Source organism: Zonotrichia leucophrys, chromosome 5 (assembly GCF_028769735.1).
Source record: "Zonotrichia leucophrys gambelii isolate GWCS_2022_RI chromosome 5, RI_Zleu_2.0, whole genome shotgun sequence".
Taxonomy (NCBI): domain Eukaryota; kingdom Metazoa; phylum Chordata; class Aves; order Passeriformes; family Passerellidae; genus Zonotrichia; species Zonotrichia leucophrys.
Genome location: NC_088175.1, coordinates 49,700,418 through 49,726,241, shown reverse-complemented (window position 1 = coordinate 49,726,241; position 25,824 = coordinate 49,700,418). Strand labels below are relative to the sequence as shown.

At 39.7% G+C, this 25,824-nt stretch overlaps 1 protein-coding gene across 4 annotated transcripts in view; it reads right to left on the bottom strand.

The window, feature by feature from the left end:
• SHANK2 (SH3 and multiple ankyrin repeat domains 2) overlaps positions 1-25,824 on the bottom strand; it is a 280,376-nt gene that overhangs the window by 181,956 nt on the left and 72,596 nt on the right. For 2 of the 4 annotated variants that reach the window (XM_064715492.1, XM_064715493.1), the window contains exon 1: positions 1,960-2,042. The exons of the other annotated variants lie outside the window; for them this stretch is intronic. In XM_064715492.1, the coding sequence (XP_064571562.1) occupies positions 1,960-1,996 (37 nt within the window). In that variant the 5' untranslated portion in view covers positions 1,997-2,042. Of the gene's footprint in view, positions 1-1,959; positions 2,043-25,824 lie in introns of those variants that run through there. 4 annotated transcript variants of the gene reach the window in all.

Below are 25,824 nucleotides of genomic sequence, written 5' to 3'. Positions count from 1 at the left end.
CAAAACTGAGAGCATATTTATAGCATAAAATAGAGATGGAACTGCGAGTAAAAGAATGGTTTGTATCATTTTCACCAGACTCAGTTTATGATTACAGTTTATCAATTACAATTCTGAATATTTTACAATAACATCCTTTGTATTTCCAGTGAGCTGAAACTTCCTCTAGTAAACAACTCAACAACCTCTGAACAACCAAACACGGGAACAGCATGCACAGAAAGGGCTTCGATTCATTTCCATGTTTCCTTTGAAATAAGGGAAATAGCCTTTAAAAGCTTTAAATGGGAGACAACACACATGTCCAATGCTTATGCTGGAAACTAGAAGAAACTCTGGATAATTTTCCTGACATTTCAAGTTTTTTCCCATTCCATATTTCTTTAAGGTTTCAAACCAGCTGAGCGTGTCATGAGAGCACCTTGGTGCTTCAGGTGTCACAGTGAAAGCCCCAGTTAGTGCTAACTTCCCGCAAACTCACAGCATTTATCTCCAAAACTGGCACATACAGACCCTTAGGTTGATGTGGGGGGCAGAGATGCAATGTTTCTACATTCCTTTTATTTTTGACATTTGAAATACAGCTCCAGAAAGCACTACATTGAAGGTGGGGATCTTTCCCAGGTACAACAAAGCAGAATTCAGTCAAGGGGAAAACACACAAACTGAGTACAGGGGATGTTTGGCACACCCAGGTTTGCTACCAAAAGCTCCAATGCTGTACCCCCAGCTCACCAAAGTTTGCCTTGGATTCAGTAAAAATTGGGTCTGACCTTTAGATTTCAATTTCTCATTAAGCTGAAAGCAGCCTGCCCAGCCCTTCCAGCCACAGGCTGAGAAAACAAAATCCTGCCAGCGTTTTGGGGATGTTTACTGGGACTCTGGAGAGGATTGTGGAGTCTCTGCTGGTGGCAGGGGGAGGGAGGACAAGGACAGGGTGCCAGGGCACGGTGACAGCACGGACACAGAGCTGCAGGACACATCTGTACTGACAGATTGGAGAAGCCACCCTCAGGCACCAGAGGAAAAGAAATCTTCTTCCCTTACACACCTCAGGAGCATTTCACAAGCCCATTTAAGAGTTTAGCTTTTGTTTTGCTATTAATGTTCTATTCTTGAGGAGAGAACTACGAGCAAAATTAGCCTTTACTACAGGAAATAAACAGGGAAGGGGACAACTAATTACACCAATTGATGCGTGTCTAACACAAATCTTTTATAGAAAGAGTTAAAAATAAGCATTTCTGTGCCTGAAGTGATTAATATTCCACCCAACTGTTTCTTTTCCCCAGCAATCTGCAAACTGTAAGTGGGTGGGTATTTTTTTAGCTACTTCTTATCAGCATTATTTATATTATTTTCACAATTAAAAAACAGAACTACAACAAAAAATGATGAAATGCAAATGTCCATGCTCTAGTCCCTGTTGGACTCTGCTTTCCCCTAATATTTCACCACGTTTCAGAACTGCAAGAATAACTGTGGCAAAACTTGTTTGGAAAAAACACTTAATATAAAATGACATGAAAATGCCTGAACCAATTCCATGCCCCAAAAGTTTAAATTTATCATCCCTAAAAGCATACTTGAAAGTACCACATAATCCTTCCTCCAGCTCTCTGAATTCTATTCCTGGCACTTCATACATCTGAAGGTGCAATTCAGCACCATTCACTGACAAAATTCACCTAGGAAAATCCTTCCATGTCTCCAAATGCATTTCTTAGGGAACAAAAACATTTTTATAACTACTTGATTCTTCAGAGAAAATCCTAAAAGGAATAAAGTCACATCCAGCTTTAATAACCACTTGCCTAAACGGACTGTCTAACATCAAATAATGTTGAGAAAGAAATCGCAGGAATTGATTAATTATAGAGTCACTAAGCTTTATCATATTAAATGTACACAAGAAAACACCAGTCTGAAACATCAAAGTGTTCTGCTTTCATCGCTTACCTTCTTTCTTTGTGAAGGCATTTAACAAAGACTTCATTTTCCCTTTTTACTTTAGCAGCAATCCCCTCATTATATAACCTTTGCAGGCAAGAAAGAGGCAAAAAAAGATTTAAAAAAATAAAAAATAATAATATTAAAAAAAAAAAAACCACCAACAATCAAGCTACCCAATTTCTATGTGTTCAGGCTGGCTGCACCCTGACATAAGCAGCAGGTTTCTGGGCACTGTGGAATTGCGAGCATAGCTGGGCATGCAGTACCCAGCGTTCTGGTGACAAAGCCCACCCCACATTCTGTCTGTCAGCTGGGAGCCAACTGTGCACAGACTGGAGCTGCTCAAAAAAAAAAAAAAAAAAAAAAGGGAAGGAGAAAAAAAAAAAAAAAAGAAAAGCGCTCCCGCTATCTCTCGCAGCATTAGTCATGTGAACCTGCCGCCGCCACAGCCCCGCAGAGCAGACGCGGCTCCCGCTCCCAGCCCCAGCCCCGGCTGCGGGAGCTGCGGGGCAGCATTGCCCCGTTCCCCTGTCCAGGCGGGAGAGGGGCTGGGGCAGCTGGGCCGGGCACGGGAGAGCCGGCCAGGGCTGGGAGCTGCCGGGGACCTGCCTTTGGCTCTCAGCTTGCACAGCTGCCTCTCGGTGCTCAGAGCATCCCACTGTTTATTCGCTTGTTGCTATTTAAGTGTTTGTTGCTGTTTACTCACTTTTTGCTATTCATTTCCTTTTCCCTATCTGTTTCCTTTTCACTATTTCTTTTCCCCCATCGATTTCCCCCTCTGCTCTTCACTTTTTGCCATTTACTCCCGTTCCCCTATTTATTTATTTATTTATTTGTTCCAAAAGACCAATCTGAGGAGAAGCACCAATCGCCCCAAGCTTCCCACAATGACCACGTTAAGGATGGAGCCAGACCTGCCACTACACAGAATCTCTCACCTGTATTCCAGTTTGAAACAGAGGGAATGATTTTCCCGTATTCCAGTTTCAAACAGAGGGGATGATACAAGCACAATTATTCTCCCCTCCCCTTCCATCGCTCTGGAATAAAACAGAATTTCTTTTTGGACTTCAGAGCACGAGTATTCTTACTTCAGAGTAAGAATACCAAAAGAAAATCGATGAAGCTCGTTTGGTAACTTCAATGCAGATGCCAGGAAATACAAGATATAACCAGAGAAGTTTGGAAAGTCCTAATTCTGAATGAAAAAGAAACCCAGGGATGACTGTGCTTGGCAGTGCAAACATGCTTCCAGAGGAAGAGCAGATAACTGAAACAGGCATATAGGAAGGAGGGGGAGGTGCTAAAAATCACAAAAATTTTAAGCAGATCTACTTAAATCTATGATGCAAAGATTCCAAAGGATAAGAAATTCATGGTCTAATAAAAAAGAGCAACCTACATTAAAAAAATTGCCTTTTAGTAATATAAACTATATAACAGGTAATAAATATTTATTCTATTTCAGGCTTCTTCACTCATCACTAATACATCTTGGAATACTTGGAAAATCAAGGGGTTTCTTACTGAGAAAACTGCTTCAAGAAAGATAGAAAATAAATTACCTAAATGGATTTAATATCTGTGTGCATACTGATCTCACAGTTAACATGGAACTGAAAAGAATTAGTAAGCATAAATAAATTGAACAGTTTAAACTTAATTTAACATCGAGGTGTTTAATTTCCAAAGAAAATAATATTTCCCTAATATAATTTTACATTTGGTTTAATTTATTTTTGAAAGCAACTATCCTTAGCAGGTGGAACTCTTACCAGAGGAAATGGACACAGCACATGTTCAGGATTAAACATTTTTATTGGACAGAAAAAAGCCTTCTTCATGACTTGTAATAGATGCAAGGCTTCCTAAAGAATAACTTTGAACTTTAATTCATTAACTTATAAATATGTGCATTAATTAGCTCCACAGAAGAATCAATATAATTTCCAGAACAAGAACTGCTCCACCAGGGCTGTGCCACTAATTTGAATTATAACCCTGTGTGGGTTCCATTTTCTAATATCTTCATCCAATCCCCTGATTATATTTGGAGCTGCAAAACACAAAGGAACTAGGAGTGTTAATGGAACCCTTAAACTGCTTTTTCCTTTGTCTGGGTGGAAAGCAGCGACAGCCCAGGCCCCCAAGGACAGGAATTAGGCCAGGGAAGGGTTAACTCAATCCTGCTCATTCCTGTCTGTTCATATACAGTAAAATAAAAACAGACAGGCAACTGTAGTCAATCAAAATCAATCCCAGGGGGGATTTTTATTAGATTTTCGCCAGAGCTGTAACATTTCATCATCTGGAGGTTTCTAATCAGTGTTATAAAAACATCCAAAATATGAAAGTCACTTGAAATTATTAAGTTTTGTGGAAATGGTGGGAACTCTTTCAGACCTACACCATCAGAGAGATCACCTGATGAGTGATCATTTTATTCCATTTAACTGTCTGTCTTTCCCCCAATGTGGGAAATGCAATTTCTTCCTACATGGCAGAGCCTCCTGCAATAACCACTATTGTACAATGGAAAATGTGACAATCAAGGAAGTCAGTGAACACTTGCAGCTGCAGTTTTTGAGCTTCTCTCATTTTCACTAATAGCTTATTAGAATTTGTTTATTTTAACAGAAGTCCCAAATTCTGCGGTGCTGGCAAATTAAAAAAGAAAATATTCCAGCAGCTTCCACTCCTTCCTGAAGATTTCTGCCTCACAACTGTAGCCTCGGTATTATCACCTCAGGACAAAAACTTAATAATTTGACTGTGCCCATACCCAAGCATAATATAACCCACAAGCCATTAGCATCCTTAATCTAAAAATCATGAGGAACCTTCCAAATAGAGGTGAGGTAAACCCTCATTTCCCCGCTCCTTTGGTAGGTGCTCAGAAAAACGTGTGGGAGCTCTGCATGTCCATGACTCTGAAAGAAAAAAGCCACTTTAAACAGAAACTAAACATTCTCAGGTTAATTTTGATGAACCTTTCTTGTGCATTTCTAACACCAGTTTTTATGGGTGTTTAAATCCATAACCCCCATTAGAAATCTATGGAAAATCAGTGCCTTACACACTCTTGAGGATCTATTTTTAGGTACTTAGATGCCCAATGTCTTATTTAATCATCTCTCCAACACACCTTTAGGGTCCAAGGCTTCTTAGATAATGGTCAACCACAGCTGTGATTGCCATGATTTATTCTTTCCTGATTTTGTCCATTTTGGAGCTCCTGTCAGAAAAATCCCTCTAGCTGGTACATACATGTAGGTTCTTGTTAAAAATTCAGTCCTTAGCATATAGAAATGCATTTCTCTGCACCATAAAACAGGCTTCCCGTATGCTAAGCCACCAAATGGGGAGTTAGACAAGAAAAGAGAGATTCAAATATAGACTGCAAAGAACATAAAGGCTCTTGGGGAAAAAAAACCACCCAACCTAGGCTGCTACAGTGCTTCCAGACAACTGACTTATTCCAGAAAGCCACAAAGTGGTCATGAACCCAGGCAGGGTGACAGATTCAGAGGGACCCCACCTCAGAGCAACAACTGAACTGATTTTATAAAGCAAAGTGTTTGGGGTTTTTTTTATTTTTTTCTGAATAAAAAATCTGTGGTGTTTGCTCAGGGAGCTGCAGTTAAAGCAGCACAGAGAGAGAAGCATCTGAGCCCACTGAAATGCTGCTGGGAGAGCCCAGCCTGGGCTGACCTGCTGTTATATCTCTGTCAGCAGCATCTTAGCACCCAGATACCCCTGGTATCAACCAGCTCTTGGCAACAGCCTTGGGGCACTCAGCCTGAGCTCAGGGGTGGAACAGGGGCAGGAGACTGTGAGTAGGAGAGGACAGCAGAGGGATGGCTCAGGAACAGATGGCAGGAGTTATCAATTAGAAAAAAAGCAAAAAATAGCAGTGGGAGCTGCACAGCCATGTGCCAGACACCCCTTCCGTCACCCGGCACTGCCGCTCCAGGCTGTGCTCGCTGTGACAAGGGCCAAGGAACCCAGAACCTGCCCAGAACTTCCTGGAAAACCAACAACAAGGACTTGGAAAGGATCTGGGCTCAGGCACAGCTCTGGGGATGGCTTAATCACAGGCAATTTCTTGCTTGGTGGAGAGATCTGGCCACAGAATTCTGCAGAAAACACTTTAGTCATTTTAATAACAAAGCATAGGAGGTGTATGTGTTTGATGGCACAACCCAAATTAATTTAAAAGCTGATGAATCCACAGTTGCCACACATAAATTACATTAAAAATCACAGGAAGTGAAAATCAATCCTTTTTTTCTTTTTCTTTTTTTGTTTTTGCCATATTCAGTTGATTATAAATTAGCCCTCACTAAGATTACAGCAGCAATGCAAGGAAAGCACTCAAAGAGCTGAATGTGCCTGAGAAGGGAAACCAGTTCACCTCAGGGCTTTACTTGCAGATGCTCACACATCAAGGAGAGGCAGAGGATCTTCTGGTTAGATTACATTCAAAAATTGCTAAGTATTGCTTCAAAACTTGCTACATGTCAGAGCAAATGTCTGACATCTCTCTGAGAGGATGGAAGGTACTAAGTGGAGAAATTATGATCCAGAAGAGTTTGAATAAGATTCAAAAAGAAAAATTACCAGGCTCAATGTGGCAATACTTGCAAATATCTGAAGCTCTGCCTGTGGCAATACAGCTACATAGATCAGAATTTACCTGAGAATAGAGATAAAACCTCTGTCCCCAAGGATGAGATATGGCTTTGTGTGAGGAATCTGGGTCAGGGGTGCAGAGAGAAGTGAACAATAGAAGGTTAAAAGGTGGGGAAATGAAACCCTCCAATTCTCTGGGAAAGGCTGGAATCGGGGAGGAAACAATGGCCAATAATGAGGGAAAAGTCTTGCAAGTAGCAGCTTGAAGAGAGAGAGAAAAGCAAAAGCAGTGACAGAAAGCTCTGATAGCTGAAGGGGAATTTAAAAACAAGATTGAAATCTATCAGCAATGTGGAAGCAAGCAGCCAATCTGAATAAAATATGGCTGGCTGGCTTTCATTCTAACAGGTATATTGCTATAAAAGAAGCAAGTTATCCAAATAAAGCCATGTATTTTCTGTAGTTCTAGAGAACATTCTCCCTGGAATGGGAAGACCAGCTCTGACAAGGCTTTCTCAAGATTTTATGCTCCCAGAGCACTCACAGCCCCTCATTTCTATAATTCCTGTTTGGGTTGAAAGTAACATCCACTTTCACTCTGAATAATACAAATAACTTCAATAAATATTTGCACACTCTGATAACAAAGAGTTTTCTCTGCTGGCCATGAAGACAAGGAAAAATAGAATCTTTTAAAAAGTAAATAGTTTTTGTGAACTCTTTCAGAAAAAGGCAATAGGTGATTTGCAGTCAATAAAACACAAAACTACTTGTCGTAATTGATTTCTTTAAATATGAACTGGGCTTATTTCAAGGTGTGTTTTTCATCAGCAAATAGAACTCCTCCAGAGTGATTCATCTTTACACAGCAGCAAACTCTGAGTAACCAGCTCCTTACAAGTGTCCTTGAAGCAACAGATGAACAACTTGCAGAGTATTTGGACAGAAGGATCCATTTAGCTCAGACAATCAACTTGAACTGAAAGCAGTCAGTTGTGAACCCCTGAAGCTGCATTCTTTTACTTCCAACAAGAAGAGAGAAAATAGGAATGAAATATAATTATATCCCACTACAAATTCTTCTGCTCTCCAAACAAGCTGGTGAAAGGATGGTGCAATTTTCCCCACTAATAACACACAGGGAAATCTTGTCCTGATGCAACATCACTCAGAAGGACTGAAGTACACAGCAAATTAATTTCATTCCTGGCATTATGTATACATTGAGTTGGGAAAAAACATCACTTAACATCCGGGGGCTGTGCATATCCCAACCCAAGTAGTTTATGCTGGGGAAAAAAAATAACAAAGCCATGTCATTCAGAGAGAATTTCACGGCTGGTGGCTCCTGTAACAAAGACTCTTCCCCTGAATTTGACACTCATGGGCCTCGGATGCAGCATCTGAATTTGTGGCTGCAGCCCAATGTCACAGAGGAGAACAAGGACAAATGCAACTACACAAGATGCTCAGCAAATTATCTGCACCAATATTGGGTTGCACCACGCATCCTTGTCTTGGTGTTGTACAGAAAACAATCTAATTTTGCCTTGGTGTAACTTTCTTCCTACCAGAAGCTCTGCATTAATTCCTTAAATCATTATGTTGTTCCAGGCTTTATTCAGTGATTTGATTTCACTGCTTTAATCTAAGTGTGAACCTCTTTAGTAAATAGTGGGACAAAGCATCTGTGCTTCCAAAAGTGTTGGTGGATCATGTCAGTTTTATTTAGAATAACACCATTTTCATAACTGAAAAGTGTATATTGGCTCTCAATGGAAAAAAAAAAGATTGGACTCTTGTAGAAGTTTCAAATATATAACTGGTCAGATGTTAAAGTTCATGCATGAGTGTGAGTGTGCCAAGGCAGGTAGGGTAAGAAAACAGCAAAGAAAGAAATTCATAACATTTTCTTTTAGCTCCAGCTCCTCCTTCTTCTCCAGCTCTTAAATCCTGGTGTGCTTGACTGCCATTTTTCAATCCCATTTCCCCTTCTTCTCATTGCTACAGTTGTGTTTCACTGCTTCCCTCACCAATTCCCTAAGGATAATCTTCCTGCCATTCCAGATCCATCAGGAAATAAATGGCATGTAAGAGTAGGCCAGGAGAGAGAATTTCTAGAAGATATCACATCATGGCAAAGTTACATAAAGTTGGCAACCAAGACAAAAGGATGGGGATAGAAGAGGAGCTGGACACAAGAAAACAGCAACTAGAAGAGGAAGATTCATGGGAGGTTGCAACATTTAAATGCATTAACAACAGTGGAAATAAGCCAAAGTTTAATTGTGAAGAGAGGAGGGAACAATCAAGCAGTAAATACTTAACATTACTGTAAATTTTTACTGGTTTATTGCACTTTGGGGGGAATCCTTTCATGGAGTAAAGAATACAGCATTTTACTGAGGAGACAGAGCTGGGCTTGAGCTGTCAGCAAAGGAACTGAAACTCTGGGAGCTTTTCCCTCTGCTGGCTGGCTTCCCACAGGTACTGCCACTTTATGATGTATTTAATGACAAAAACCTGCATTGCCACTTTCATTCTCATTTTACAGCAGAGCCCATTTTTATCCTGGCAGAAGCATTGGTAAGCCAGAAACTAAGCATCAAGAGAACTGAATTATTGACTCTGCAGCCTCCTTGAAGCCCAGGAATCTGCAAGAAGTGAGAAGAGAATCTAGGGAGAGAATCCTGGTGGGGGTTGTGGGTGTGGAAAGCAAAAAGCATTTCTGTGATTGTAGATTCTCAAATGTTGAGCTAGTGAGACCTGTCATTATGGCACCCCACATTATCCTCAGCACAGTTATTCCCCTCTTACCTAAGTGACTTTCAAGAGTTACTCCTCTGCTCTTATTCTCATCATCTCAATTCCAAAATGGACCTAAGAACCAAGTAATTCACACTGACACTTCTGAGAAAAGGAACATTTGGGTTACCTGAGCAGAGAGTCTCCCACTACAAACTTCCAGTTGTCTTTTCTGCTAAAGATGGGAGATACACAACCATTCACCCCCCAAAATATCTTCTCTCCTAAATAGGGGATTGCAAACTCTATCCAAAGTCATGTTATTAAGCAGGATCTTTAAAAGATAAAACCCAATAATTTAAGCTGATAATTGTCTCGCTATCCTTAGCTCCATTTAGACATTTGGTATTAAATAGAAACTAAAACATTGCTGACTTATTCATTAAAATAACAGTATTTTAAATTGTATTAGTAGCCTACATTTCTTCATCTCAAAAATAACTGCTAATGAATCATGCTGGTACCACTAAGAAAGGATAAAAAAAGCCTGCATCCGCTGAGGCAGGGGGTTATCTCTGTACAAATATGTAGGTGTCTGCAGCATTTATAATGTTCTCAGTGCTGAATCCCATTGAGAAAGGAAAGCTTGCTCACTGAAGGGGTTCTGAGGTGGATTAATGATTTAAGTGATGTCACAATACTCTCCCTACTTCTGCTTCAAGACATCATCACATGTGTTTTACAATATTTGAAAATGTTGAGGAAAGATTTCTTTTCCCATCCTGTTTCTTGATGCTTCCAGCAGATTAAGTTTCGCACTGACAGCTGGGTTTAGATTTTATGTAACAAGAACACAAAAAAGGGCTGTTGTTAAATAGGTTAGTAAGTCAGAGCAGGTAAATAAGATCAGTTGAAAGAATAAAGAAGGTGCAGGCTTTAAAACCATCATCAAAAAGTAATTTTATGTATAAACTATTTCAGAAGCAGTGTCATCTATGCTTCTGTTCCTGGCATAAATCTGATGCTCATTAATTCAGTGGAAAATGCATGGCTGACATCCAAGACATTACTATGAAAAGAAAAGAGTTCTGGATATTATTTGGCAATCCCACCCCCGGACATCATGACTACTACAATGAAATTTGACTTCCGTGTTCAAGTTTCAAAATAACTCTGTTTTCTTCCGGACAAGAACTGATGCAAATAGTGCTAATGCACATCCCTTAGAAAGAAAGGGATCAGAGAAAGGAGAGGAATTGTATGAATATGGGAACTGCATTGTGTTGCTCTCTACTAAGTCATGGCATCCCAGATGCAGATTCTTGATGGTTCTGAGTAGCTGCAGAATGTGTGTTTAGGAGAGGAATCATTCTCACTTTGGTGACACCCGTACATTGGTGACATGTGTGTGACTATTCCATGTGTCCAGCAGCACTTCCACTGGAGGAAGGATCATTTGGCACCAGTCACCTAGGATCCAGTCTGTGGCCATCTACAGAAGCACACCTAATTTAAGATGATGACTGCACTCACAAATTCAAGGGCACAATTCAGGCATTAAATGTTTCAGGAACAAAACCACACATCTTTATAAACAAAAATAAGTGCATGAAGAATACACTGTGTATCCAGAGAAAAAAAGTGGATAAGACAGAAAACATAAAACAGGGTGACATCAAATATGCATTTCAGATACTACATTAGGAAGCTTCAGCTGAGGAGTGAATTCAAATCACTTGCAATATTTTTTGTTTGCTAGAGACCTAAACCAAAGGAAACAGCCAGCCCTCAGCTCCACCAGTGGACACCAGAGAGTTTCTCTAGGAACAATCCTGCAGGAATTCCGATCAGCTTTGTCTTCTGAGGAGCCACTGCTACAAACAAGAGAGGTGACCACAGAATCCAGGACAGCAGGGGACAGAAACACAGAGATTATTCTCATTCCCTGTGTCAAGTTCCCAGTGGGGGTCAGGAAAAGCCTAAAGTCATTCTCTCAGCTGGGTGATGATGGGTGGAGGGTGGTAAAACAGAATATATAAAAATTTAAAAGCTGAGGAAAACTTCTATAGAATCCCCTCAAGTCAATTTTCCATGGAGTTTTAAGATATCTTTCCTGGCCAAGAATTTGGCAAGAAATTTAGAGATGACTCACCCTAAGACCCCCTGGCTAGGACCATGCTTCACTTTATGTTGGGAAGGAACATCAAAGGTATTATTAGCAGAAAAGGACAAGAAATAAATGGGGCTCACAGGACACATCTGAGATCAAGAAATAAAGTACAAGTGGAGGTGGAAGGACTGAAAGACAGGAAGAAAATACACCAAAACTCCAGTGATTCCCAGCAAATCTGGGAGCTATAATCTGGAGGAGGTTCCAGAGGAGCAAATGAAGATGGGTTGCTGCTGTCAGCTGCTCGGGAATGCCACTGCTCCATGACTCAGGGAATGTCAGCAGCACACGGAGACAGAGTGTGCTGCACGAGGGAGGGAGGTGCAAGCCCTGAAACCTGACTCAGGGTCTGAGCACCAGGCACCAGTTCAAGGATTAATCAAACCAGCCAAAAGCAATGCAGGAAATAGTAAAGATGCAGGAGTAAGCAGTGATTTACATTTATGTAGGAGATTATGAAAAGGAAAGGCTCTGAGGATCCAGTGAGAGAGTCACAGAGTCCTGACACTGGGACAGAGGCACCTCTTACTCTGTGGGTTGTTAATTAATAAATAAAGGAAAGACACAGCTGTTTAAATTCTAGCCCCAGTAAAGGGGATTTGGTTTTTTGCTCTGGACTCAATCGGGACTGGAATTTCAGTCAGGAAATAAAGAACCCTATGAATGACACAAGCCAGGACTGCTCCAGACCCAGAGAAATGGACCTTTGTAGGGCAGCTGGAAGAGACTACAGGAGATTTTCTGGTCATTAACTGCCAGGAGCGGACAGTCCTGCCTGCAAATGGGTACTGTTGAGTGGTAAACAACATCAGAAACAAACCACACATTCTCTCCCTTTACCAACACCTTACTCTGCCTCAGTGTGCATTTGGGTTTTGAATCTCACTAACTGAGCCTCCCTGACCAGTTTTAACCTTCTTCTCTGTTCCTTAAAGGAAGAACTGTCAGGGATTTTGTTGCTATCCACTATTACAGCTGGGAAAACCTTTGTAATTCTAATTGATCTTTCTTATCTCTTCTGCCATTCTCCATTACAGGAAAAAGGAGAGGGGGAAGCAGCTGTCTCCTAACTACAACCATTTTCTTGGCTTCTACACCCTGACATCTCTCAGTATTCTGCATTTTCAGTGCGTACCCAGAGCAGGCGATGCCTAAAGTCAGGGACAGAACAAACCTCCCAACACAGCACTGTAAATGCCAGGTGAGAAACACATCTTCACTAATGGGAGGTCTGCAAAGAAAGGACATGCAAACACACACAGGAGAAAAGCAGAAGAGAAAAGAAGCCCCAGGGTCTAGGGACTGTGTTAGCAGTGATGAATAGACCCCATAAGCATTTAACTGCATGCAAAGGTAGTGTAAGAGCAGAAAGTTCAGGAAACAGGCTGGCAGAAAATAACACCATTGCTCCAGAAATGAAGGAACTGAGGAAGGACACTGTGAGGGGAGGGCTGAAGTAGTTAAACAGGAGTCTAAGCCTTACTATGAGACAAAATTTAGGGAACAGTTTGAAACAACCCAAAAATAAATGGAAAAGGAGACAGGATATCAAAACAAGGAAGCAATTTAATACTGGGTATTTCTGAGCAAACAGGCACAGGCACACATCAGGGACAGAAATCACCACTGTGCCCAACAGGAAATGGTGCCTGTTCCAGTAGGCTTCAGGAACTTTCCAAAACACAGCACACTGAGGAAAAGCTCCTAACTAGCAGAAGGAAGACTTACCTAGCTTGACACTACATGCTAGGAGCTCCCAGGGAACACGGGAGGATCCCAGCAGGCTGATCACACTGCAAGATGACATCCTCAGCTACTCCTGCCAAGAGCAGGATGATCTAAAGCAGCAATTTTTGCATGCAGTCATGCAAGGCACACACAGCTAGTGGGACTTTCAAGCATGACCACAGCAGAAATTTCTTTGGATAATAAAGACCTCTAAGGTCCTCAAGCTAGTATGGGGAATAAAGTGATGAAAGGAATGAGAACAAGTATTATAAAACAACTTTAGGGTTTGATTCCTTCAAGAACAGAGTAATTTTTTTTAGGAAGGCACTTACTCATTACTAATCTACAGGCATTAAAAATTAGTGTCCTTAATAAGCTGGGAAGGACATTCAAATATTTAGAAGAGTACAAGTACTAAGTAATTCATGTAAGTAACAAAAGCACTTTAGTGCTAGAGCAAAATCCAGCAAGCACTGCTGTGTGTATTCCCAGACCAAGGAGCAAAAGGGAACATGGCTCATGTGTGAATTCTGGATTCACTGCTGGAGGAGTTCTCTAAGTCCACTTAATTGAATTCTGAAAGATAAACTTTACTAGGGCACAGGCCTAAAAACAATTTAAAAAACCCCAAACATTCTAAAATGTACTTTTTTTACAGCACCAACTACCTGTACAGATCTGGCATTTCTCTGCCTCTCATCACATGGTGCTTAATTGTAGTTAAATTCATTTGTTTTATTCATTGCTTAGATTTTTCATTATATTGTTACACACACAAAACCTCCCACATTATTTGTACTTGGTGACCCCTCAAAACATCATCATTCAGCGCTCAAAAGGACTGGGATTCTCTCCATATGTATTTAAAAGCAGTTTGACTAAATAAATATATTTCATTTGCAGAATATTGTAGGAGGACTGGAAAGAAAGAAAAAACAATTAAATTGTACCCTATGGAAAAATACCCACTTCTTCATTTTTCTTGAAAGTGTCCAGATCTACACTAAGAAAAATCTTCCACAAATTCATCTTGGAAAAACCAACATTTTTGCTCACTGTGGTTTGAATATTCTGTCCAGTTACTTGTCTCTGTGAAAGCCATCATTAGATCATTTTCTGTCCCATAGCAACCACTTTGTTTTCTCAGGGAAATAAAATATTTTCACCTCCTCAGGCAATACCTTTCTCTGCGTGGTTCCCTAAATGAAGCTGTTTGTAATCCAAAGCTAACATCCCAATTTAAACTGGTTCTCTCAAGGATTTATATCTATGGATGTAGAAAATAAACTGCTTGCCAGAGGCTTTTCTAACTCTATATATGTGTGCATGTCCACAGCAAGAGTTAAAATTTCACATTTTATATAGAAAGCCTTTATATAGAAAGCCTTTTTAAAATAAAGTTTTTCTTTTTTTTTAAATAAGCATTTCCTTATTTTAAAATTACAGATTCAAGTTATTAATTTACATCATTAAACAATTATCTGGAACAGAGTGATGGAAAGAAGAAAGAGGTATTGTTTTAACAGTCTGAAGGTGCAATGATAATTTATGTCTGAATTTACTGAGTGATAGGAAGGTAAATAAGCCATCAGAGACTTTCAAGCCACTTGAGAGGATCTTCCTGTAGCTGTCAGAGGTGACAATTTCATGGTAATCCATAAACTTCAGGGCTCCTGGCCACAGCCACCAGTTCTCCAACAAAGGTTCTCAGTTCTTTAACCCAGCCTTCTGTGGAGCTGACTTTGTCTTTAAAAGGATTTTTTAATTATTAAATCACACTAAAGTGACTATACCTATTTTAAATAATTCACTGATGCTGTTTCACTGTGCAAGTCACTACTGAAATTCCCTACAGGCATTACACAGAAGCAAAATGGAGAGAAAGGCAGAGTGGAGTAAAAACCACCAAAGCAGTGGCAAAAAAACCCACAGAAGAAGAATTTGTACCACCCTGTGACTTGCTGTGACCACCTGGGAGCTTGGCTGCTGTCCTGAATGTGGTCTCCATTCAAGCATAAAAGGACTACCATGAAAAAAAGACTTGAAAATTTAACTTTTTTTTTAATTTGGTAATCCTATTACATCTTTCTATGGCATCAAAATGTCATTTATTTAAATTTTAAACAATGAGGAGCACTGGAACATGCAAAAAGTCTTCCAGAGGAAAATTGAAATGAGAGATGGAAGGCTAAACAGGATGCAAACACCCACCCAAAACTCTGTAAGAAAAGAGTAAGAAAAAAAAAAAAGACTTAACTGGCCATTGTACTACTCCAGCTCTTTAGGAAATGTCATTTCTCCACCCAAATTCTGAAAAAATAAACACTGAGAAGGTTAAAAAGGTTTAAAAAAAGCCCAATGGATTGGTGAAATGTTTCCATCTCCAGACAAGGTTTTCAAACCAGTATAGAAGGAAGGCTGGTAGAAATCAGTTTGTTCTCATGGTACAATTTCAAATTTTTTGTGATTAAGCTTTAATGCAAGGCAAAGACATTATCTGAGCAGCATTTCAATGATGATGCAGCGTGATGGGTGCATTGCATAATGTCACAGGATATCAGAAGATGTGTCCTGGTGTAACCTCCCTCGCTCCCAGGGAGAAGCTCCTGAAAATGCAGGAGGCTCTTCACAGCTTGGGAGCCGTCACTGGGAAGTTGTCACTTGTTTTCAAGAACTGAGCAGGATTTGTCAGTGCCCAGCCTCAGTGGGGCCAAATTCTTCCTTATGAAACTGAGCCTCCATTGGCTTCTGCCAGGCTCATCCTTCTCCTTCCATTTGTTACAATTCCTGGCTCCTGGGCATGGAAAAGAAGGGGACAAAATCCACTCCAGGCAAGTGCTGTGCTCCTTCCTTTGGGGGCCTGGCTCAAAGCTGTGCTAATTAAACCAGGGCTCCAATCCCATCAGTCAGGGATGCCTGGGACAGGGGCACACTTCAGTCACTGTGTCCTGAGACAGGGAGGGCTGATCCAAGAGCTTGCTGGGCTCAGGGAACTGCTAAACCACCAGCTAAGGCAAGCCTAGATCAGCTCAAAGCAAGCAAGCAAATATAAATTAGTGGAAGCAGGACTAGCAGTTTTGCAGATTGGTTTTCTAACCTGTTTTGCATTTTTCATTTTCAGTATTTTGTATTAATTCCTCTGCACATTCATCCTTTTAAGAACTAGATGAGCTCTCAATGCCCTTTTTTAGAGATGAAAGGTGATGCCACACACTGTGTGTTTATGAACAATTTATCAGTTAAAGATGGAGCAGAATTAGAAAGCCCTGAGATTTTAATTCGTTGTTAAGTAATTGTCATGGCAGCTTCTGACAAGAACAGAAAAATGTCATAAAACTAAGCAGAGCTTAGCAGTCAAGATAATTTTCACCTTCTAATAAAACCAAAGCAGGTACACCTATACATTTCTTTACAAAGCCTGTAACCATGGTAGGAAAAGCAGCACAATTTGATTCTGACAACCTGTAATTCCTCCTTATGCCACAGTTTGAATAAAATTTTTAAAAATCTGCAGGGCCACTACATTACAACTTTAAACCAAGAAACACAAAACCTAATCAAACAGCATTGAAAACTTCATCTTAGCTGGGGCTCAGGGGGCAAGGCTTCAAACATTCCTATTACAGCACAGCACCACTTTGGCTGAAATAACATTAAATGCCTTGAAAATACATTGTGGAAGAGTAGAGAAGGAAGTTCTAAGGGGATCTATGAACAAACAATGGCAGGAGCCTGGGGATTGACTACCAGGTCTCCAGGATGGAGAACAGCTTCCCACCTTGGGCAAGGGGCAGAGGACACTGCAGAGGAATTCAGATGGTCAACAAACTGAGATATTTTCATTATAATGCTGATTTCACCAAACTCTTCTTCAGACTTCCCTCATCTTCACCAAAATCAAGAAAAGTGCTATTTGAAATATCTAAACAGCTCTGAGTGGGTCAAGGCTGCAGAGGCAAATTAAAAGCTGTCACCCCTATCAATACTGGAGCTTCCAGGCACTGTCACTCTTCATGAACACCAGTCCAAAGGAATCTACATCCTGACAATTTCCTAAACCAATGTGGAACTAACACTGAGAAATTATTTTTCTTTCAGGCATAAGAGTGGCAAGCAATAATAATTAATTTTTTTCTAACTGAATGTCTCTCCCCATTTTAAGTGACTTCTTTCCAAACAATAAAGAAGCAAATTAAACCGTAATGCAGAACAGTTATCCCATAAGATTTATTCCTCCAAAATGTACTGTACAAGCATCAAGGAAAACAAGGAATCTGAATCATGTCTTACACTCATGATGGAAAGCATACTAGCTAATCCATCTCTGCTGATTTTAAAAGTTTATTTGGGTTTTAAGAGAACTCTTTAGTGGGGCTTTTGATGCTCCAACATGCATTTAAATCCTGGAAATAATTCCTTTGATCCAGAATCAAACACTCAGTCCCACTCACTTCTGAAACTCAGATCCACAAAGTCATACAGTAGATTTAAAGTGTCAGAAGAGCAAATACCTCTAAAACTACACAAAGTGTGTTTAACATTCCCTTTATGCTTTTGATAATACTCAGCATACTGAAAAACCTCAGATTTCCTCTTCTATTTTAGAGAATTGGAGGGATTTTCTTCCAAGTTTTGAGAACTTAATTACTCTAAAATGGCTTCTGTCACTCACTGCACCATGAAAAATGGATATGCACATTCCCAGATGTCTGGACACATGTCCATGGAAAAGTGGGCTTGCTGTAGGCATACCACAGAACTCTTTATGTAAGCTTTCCTCATCTAAAATGTTTTTGATAAACATTTTACAGAAATAAATTCGAGCCTGTATATTCTACAACCATCTTCTCTGTAATTCTGCATGGCTTGTGCACACACCTTGCAAAACCAGAGCAGCATCAAGACCATTGGCTCAATTAAATTCCAAAGCTGGGATGATCAAAAGGATATCCATACCCAAATTCAGCTGACTTTGAGGGAAAAAAAGGAGGGTTTTTTTTAATAATTAAAAAAAATTCAGCCTACAGTGTTCAGTGAAATTTGGAGTCATTGCAAATCACATTAAAACATCAATACACTAAAACAAAGTAAAATAAATCTGTATATTAAGAATAACCTTTTACATTAAATGAGACTGGAAAAAAATCCTATCTGCATTAATGGAAATAAAACATTCCCTTTTTTATGCAGAAGTTTTCCAACAACAGCTGTCCTTTTTCTGCTTCACATTTACTGGTTTTCCCAGATAAAAAGGAAGGTAGGACCACATGGAGCAGCCTACCTGCACACAGAATCCTTGCTGAAGTGTCATCCGCAAGAAAACTGGGAGACAGGGTGCTCAACTGCATTATTTTTCCTTAACAACCTAAACATCCAGTATTCCTCGCAATAACACCACTTTAAAATAAGAGAGTGTTTAGTCTCAAACATCTCAAGAAGTCACAGCCCCTTTGGCACAGGGAATGGGGACATGCAGCATTTAATTGCTTCATGAGATAAATAATTTTGTACATATTTGTGCAATATAAAACATTTAAGGAAGATTATTCTATTAATCACAATGAATACACTAAACCCACTTTATTCCATCAATCTGGCCAAGGTTCTCAAGGCCATATATGGAGTTCGGAGTCATTCTGAGCCCAAAACTTTTAATACAATCATAGAATGGGTTGGGTTGAAAGGAATTTTCAAGATCATCTTGTTTCACGCCCCTCCCAGGGGCAGGGACACATTCAACAAGCCCAGGTTGCTCCAAGCCCTGTCCAACCTGGCCTGGAATGCTCCCAGGGATGGGGCAGCCACAGCTTCCCTGGGCAACCTGTGCCAGGGCCTCAGGGCCCTCACAGGGAGGAGTTTCTTCCTAGAAATTCTCTTTACTTACCAACAAGTTTAGCTCAGGTCAACAGATTATGGGTGTGTGAAGCCTTTCCTTTTGGGAAAGCTGTATACTCCTGAAGTATTCCATGTTTCTTTGTTTTACCTTTACCAGGAACAAGAGCACCAAAATCAGACCTTCTACTATTGCCCCCAAACAGAAAAATGACCATGGTTTAACCCTTACCTGACAGCAACGGATTCCAGGGACTTCTACTTGGATATGGGAAGCTGGGTCCTTTAAGAAGGGCAAAGGAATGAAGGCAACATCAAAAAGAAGTTAGGTGTCAGAATTCCATGTTAGGGGGAGAATTTGAAAGCAGAAACCCATAAAAGCAAAGCTCTTCTGATGGCACGATTTGAAAATGGAAAAGTGGACAGAACAAACATTTAGAGGAGATGAGGAAGAAACTTCACTTCCTCTTAGTTCCTCCTGCTCTGCTGTTCCTGTCACTCTAAGCATGAAATGAGGAAATGACAATGAGTGACTGGAAGAGCATTAAATGGGATTAAGGCTGGCACAGGAAGGTGGCACAGGACTTGGGAGCCTGGAATATCTTAGTGATATACCTGGAGCCAACACTGCTTCGAGTGACAAATGGGCAGGTCAGGGAGCAACATCTGCAGTGGGGGACAAGACACCAGCACCACCCCCTGCCCTGGAAGTGCAGCAGCACCGGCACAAAAAGAGCTCGCAAAGCACGTGCTGGAATTATTCCAAACTTAAATCACAACCTCAACATCATTCCCCTCTGTTTCTTCTCTGTAATTCTTTGGTTGGCTTTTGAGAATTCATATTTTACAGCCCGAGTATTTTCTCTGAAATTTTCAGCATCAAATACTTTAAGAAGTTCACAAAGCACTTGTTGGACTGGTTTTAAATATTTATTGCATTCTGTTATTGTAGCTATTAATCTGCATCTGCTTTTTAAGCAGCTGCACTATTCAGTGCCTAGTTTACTATGCAGCCCTTACAGTTTCACACTCCTTCAATCTTTTATCTTATAAAACATCAGGCTAAGCTGAGTTTGAAAGCACGTTTGAAACATACTTTGCTCTACTTCATGTCTGGATGTCTGTAATTCCAAGGAATATTGTTACAGCTGGGGAGTTTGGAAGAGTTCTAGTTTAGAAGACTGTTTTGTTCAGTTATTTTAGGAAGCTCTTTTTAGCCACACTCCACAGGACTCTCACATTGAACACTATTATCTGAAGTATTTATTATGTTTAAAGCAGCCCTGGAAGGTTTCACATTTCACTGTTCCAATTAAATATTTTGTTTAGAAGGGCCCATAAGTTTCAGAGTTTTGATATTTTAGGGATCCAATTATGATCTTGAATAAATGCCCTATAAATACAATCTAACCACAAGCAAACAAGGACAACTATTGTGCTTTAATTTTCTAGATCTCTGGAGCATCAAAGGGTATTTCTCCAATAAGCTGAAAAAGAAGAAAATATCTGCATAATCCAGGACTGAAACAAGTGTACAGTAAAGTACTTAAATGCCCCTTAATAAAGGAAAAATTTGAAGAGGTTTTTCTAACAAGTGGCTCATGGTGGGTTGAAGTGTTACTTCAATTATTACAGCATTTAATGTGTTTAGCTCTACCTCCGTGAAACATTCCACATGTTACACACAAGAATTGCCTCTGTCTGTGCCCCAGGGCTGCCAGAGCAGGAAAGGATACTCCAAATTATCCCTCTGGGACACATTAAAGAGCAAGAAGGAGGAGTGAGAAGGCATCAGTGTTCTGAGCTGACAGGAGTGACAGAGAAATAAATTTTAAAAAACCCTGTTCCTGATAGTTTCCAGGAAGCTCAAGCAGCAGGTACAACAATGTGGCATTGAAATCTTGAGGGGGAGTCTCAAGGAAAATAAGCTTGTACTGGAAAATTGGCAACTGGCTTTTTCATTCAAATAACAGGTAGTCAAGGGGAAAAGAAGAGAAAAAGCAAACGTTGCCAATATTTTGGCACTTGTAGGAGTTCTCCAAAAAAAGCATATCTAGGCTCTCTCCAGCTTTAACCTGAGAAAGAAATGCACATTAATGCTGCAAAGGAGCTGACACTTCTAATCTGCAGCCCACTCAGCCAAGGAACATCCACTTATACACCCTCATGCATTATTCACCAAGAAAATTGAAATAATCTACCCGTGGTTAAGCAGCTCGGAAGGAAATGCAAATCAAGGGAAAGCAGCTGAGAACGAGGATCATTCACAACTCCTGACACTCCTCCACAAGACTGGAGCCTCCCGTGGGAGCAGCCAAATCATTACAACCCAAATCCCCACGTCCGTGCCTGGGAATTGTCCTGGTGCCACAAGCACTGACCTGTGGCCATGCTTGGAAAACGAACTTGCTCCGTTTTTATTCCAGTAGATTCTCACTCCTTGGCAATGAAGGTGTGTCCTTAGGCACACACCTGAGAAAGTCTGTATTATTATTATTATTATTATTATTATTATTATTATTATTATTATTATTATTATCATCATCATCATCCCATAAAGACAATTCTAGCACTGGCTACCATCCTCTTCATTCCATATCTGACTTGTGAAACTTTGGGCATGCAATATAAAGTTATATAAAAGAAAATCTCCAGCGAGGGAAGAAGCTATTGCTGTCACCACCTTCATTTTTAGTACTGAGATTTAATGGGAAATATCTTAGGCCATGATTTACAGCAATTATTTTTTTATCTTTAGGAATATACATGAAGATCAGAAGGAATAAATTAATTTTTTGCCTCCATCCCAGTCAGCTGTTTTGAAGCTCTCCATCATTACTTACAGGCTAATGTAAACAGGAGAGAGATGAATAATTCTTGTAAGTTTATACAAATTACTCTGGATAAATTCTCCATGAAATCTACATAAATCTTATATTATGAAGTATTTCCATGTGCCTGAATTTATTATCATCTAAGTGGTTGTAAGTACTCAGGTGGTTGTAAACTCCATGCATTAATGTTTTCTTCATCAGAATTCAATAGTTTTAACCCCTCTGGTTGTAAGGCATACCATTACAGTTTTGTTTGTGCTTAATTCTTCCCCACAGATCTTCCACAGCAAAGAAGTTCTCAATTCAATGGAGTTGCCTACTCTAGATCTGATTTCAAAATGAAATTACAAAATGACAGATAGCAGAAAACTTTCCTGTCATAACCATAAAACTATGAAGTGTAAAATAAGGCACAAAAAAATTAAATAGGCCTCACTCCAGGTAACAAAAATATCCATTAGGGTTATATATTTTTTTCAGTCCTTTCAGAAATATATTTGACTATCAGAAGGCCTAAAGAAAAAAAAAATCTTGAATTTCAGACATTGCCGGTACGATGAGAAAAAATGTGTTCCTACACACAGAATTTGTGATGAAAAACTGCTCCAGCAAGAATTTGGTGAGTATAATTGTATTTCCCTTCATGGATTTTGAGTTAAAGTCCCTGTGTTGTAGTGATTCTGCAGCAACAGATACAACTCAGCCAAGGGAAACAGGAGCCCAGGACAGAGAGAACAGGGCTGGGCCCTTCTTTATGGAAAGTAACCAAGACATTTTTAATGTTCATACAATCCAGACCAGAATTGCCATGGGGCCTTTCGGAAAATTTCCACAGAAATCTCCACTTTGCCCCAGGAAGCCCAAGCACATTCCCATGGAATGTTATCTCTAATTTGGTCCTTCAGAGGTGATGCTTTCACTAGAGTTATAATAAATATTCCACAGACTGGAGGTATTTCCTTGCCAAAAATTGCTCCTAAATTTCAGATCAACTGAAAGCCTAAAAAATCATTTGCAATAAGCTATTTATTATGTCACTGGTACATGGTAAACACATCCTTAAAATTAAACTGATCATTCATTTAGGTTGAATAATTAAAAATCTCCTCTGCTTCAACTGCTGACCCAAGATACAAAGCAGTGGCATTCCAGAAATACAGGAGCTGAAATATGTACCCAAGTATTTTGCAAATTCTTCAGAACTCTCTTCACATTTCAACTAAAATGACCTTATCCCAAATTTTATGCAGAACAGAAAGAAAAGCAGAGAGAGATCCGAATTTGATTTCAAGCTTCATGTGGACCCAGTGCTAATTACACAGATTTTTTTTCAACATGTCTGCAGGGAAAAGAAAACAACACAAAAAGGTAGCCCTAATAGTTTATTTCATAAACATGTAAATCTTGGCTCTGTGTGTTTAGTTTTATGTGATTAAATGATATTGAGCTTTGCAGAAAATATTCTTTATCTAATGAGAAAAGACTGATCTGGATTTGATCACTGTAAAAGCCACCCATTCTCATTTTGCCACATCAGGAGTAAAAAAATCTAAATTGTTATTTAACATCATACCAAAGCTATTTGTTAAGGACATCCAGCAGAGGTGACCTTGCATTCTCAAAGTCAAATTTCAGGAGTATTGACCCCCCAAAAATTAGAAAACGCTTGCTAGAATTCTGAAATTTCCTTACCATGATACGATACTTGCCTGACCTTCCCTTATTGCCTGGGAGGAATTCAACCAGAATGGGGAATTTAATCCTCCACATTATGTATTTTAATGACTCATTGTTTTCCTATTTCTTTCTAGCTCCTGCAAAGCTTAATGGACTTGAGCATGATTATTAAAATGCTGCAAATAAAAAAGAATTTTTAAAACCTTGAAGTATTAAAAAAAAAAAAAAAAAAGTGGAGATGCAGTAAAGGACATTCTAAAATTGGAGCCCATTTTGTTGGGGATGGGAGCAAAGTGTCTGAGCCATATGCTGGTGTAACACAGGCAAACTGGATACAAAGCTTATGTCATTGCAACTTGCTCCTTTAGAAAGCAGCTATGGCAGAAATAATCCCCAAATTTTACATTTCTATTTACATGCAGGTGCAGATCATCACCAACATTTGGATATCAGAAGTCCATGAGAGTTCATCTTCCTGGGTCTAGAACACGCTGTTACCAAATAATAAATATAAATAAATGGGTACTAAAAAACTCCTTACACCCAGTTTACTCAATTATTTTTTCACTTGAACAGAAGACCAGAAGAGAAGCAGATTTTTTTTAATCTGCACAGTTATCTTTCAGATGGCATAGGACACACTTCAGCAGCTGCCAGAAAAAAAAAAGGAAAGATTTTGTGGTTTTTCTTCTTCAAGAGGAAACCCAAACACACCCTAAGATAAGGCCCTAGCCTAAATCCGCAATAATTTCAGTGGCTTTTATCCAGATTTACACTTCTTTAATGCAGAACTCGATTTGCCACTTGCATAACAGAGTTCAGACACCAGAAAAACTCCCCCTGTCATTTGAACTTTCTCTCTCCTCAGCTGGCACAGAACAAACTGCAACTGGTGATTTGGACACAGCCATGGGTGGACAGAAACACAAACTGTGTTTGGATAATCTCACAGTGCAGGGTTTTTATTAATCAGAAATAAGAAAATAAAAGTAAAATAACAAACAAATCCCAAAATCTGTTAAGTCTACTATGTGACCAAAAATTTCTTCCCAAGCACTATTCCCTCCAAATCTCTGGACATGATAAAAATTATATTTAACTGCATAAAATTTCTGCCAGTACATAACTTTGAAATGTACTTTCTAAGATAAGAGCCTGGACTTCACAAAAGGATGACAAGCAATTTTAGTCCATAGGGAATTTGACTCAACTAGATCATCTCTTCCTTAAAAGAAAAACACCACAAAAAATCCTTTGGTGCAGGCATGTGGAGAGAAAGCTCCACCAGCTTTGGAGGTAGAGTGGCTTCAAGCTTCAGTTTTTGTCAGGAAAGTTGATGAAAGGGAAAACCTCATCCCACCATCATGAGAAAATTTCTGTCCTCCCAGTATGCACAGACAAAGCAGCAATGAAGCCCCTTCCTCCTACTCCCCCCACCCAAAAAGGTGACAAAAAGGAAAACACAGTCCTGTGTTAAAAACCTAAAGCATGTCCTATATTAGCAATCAAGCTAATGAAATTTGCTTTCATTTAGTTGAAATAAGCAATATCAGACTAGTTCCTTTTTTTTTTCCTTTCTCTTGGTTAACTTTACACATAAGAATTTTCCTTTGTTGCTGATAAGATGTCTGAATAAACATTGCTATGCTAATGAATCAAAAGATCAAAAATACTCTGTCCTAAGCACAGAGTGGAAAGGAATAAAGTCACCAGACTCTTGGGATCAGTTATAACTACTTTTAATTCCTAAACTCCAATCTCAGTGTCCCAGACCTTGCAAAATGTGGAAGTTCCTGGATCTAATCAAAAAAGTGTTAGCAAAAGAAAAAGAGTTGTAGCTTTGGATCAGTCAAACTCTGAAAAGGTGGCAGAGATTACCCTGCATAGGGCTGGAATTCAGCCTTGCTCTCTTTTAGGATGGGGGAATGATTTTTCTTATCTCAGTTATCTTAGAGTTTTGTATAGAATTGCTTGAGGGAAGCAAAAATCAACATATGCAGAAATCATTTTGCAGCTTCCTCGGATGCAAGAAAGGGGAATCTTACAGGGGAACAGAAGCTGGATAACCCAGCAAAGAACTGGGAGAGCACAGAGGTACAATACAGAACAGAGCTGGCACTGGTAGAAGTGAAAGAAAAATGAGGGAAGGTGACAAGAAAAAGAAACAGGAAAAAAACCACAATTAAATGGCAAAGTGATCCAAAACAGACAAGATGCAACCAGCTGAAAAAAATTATAATATCTTTATTTGGG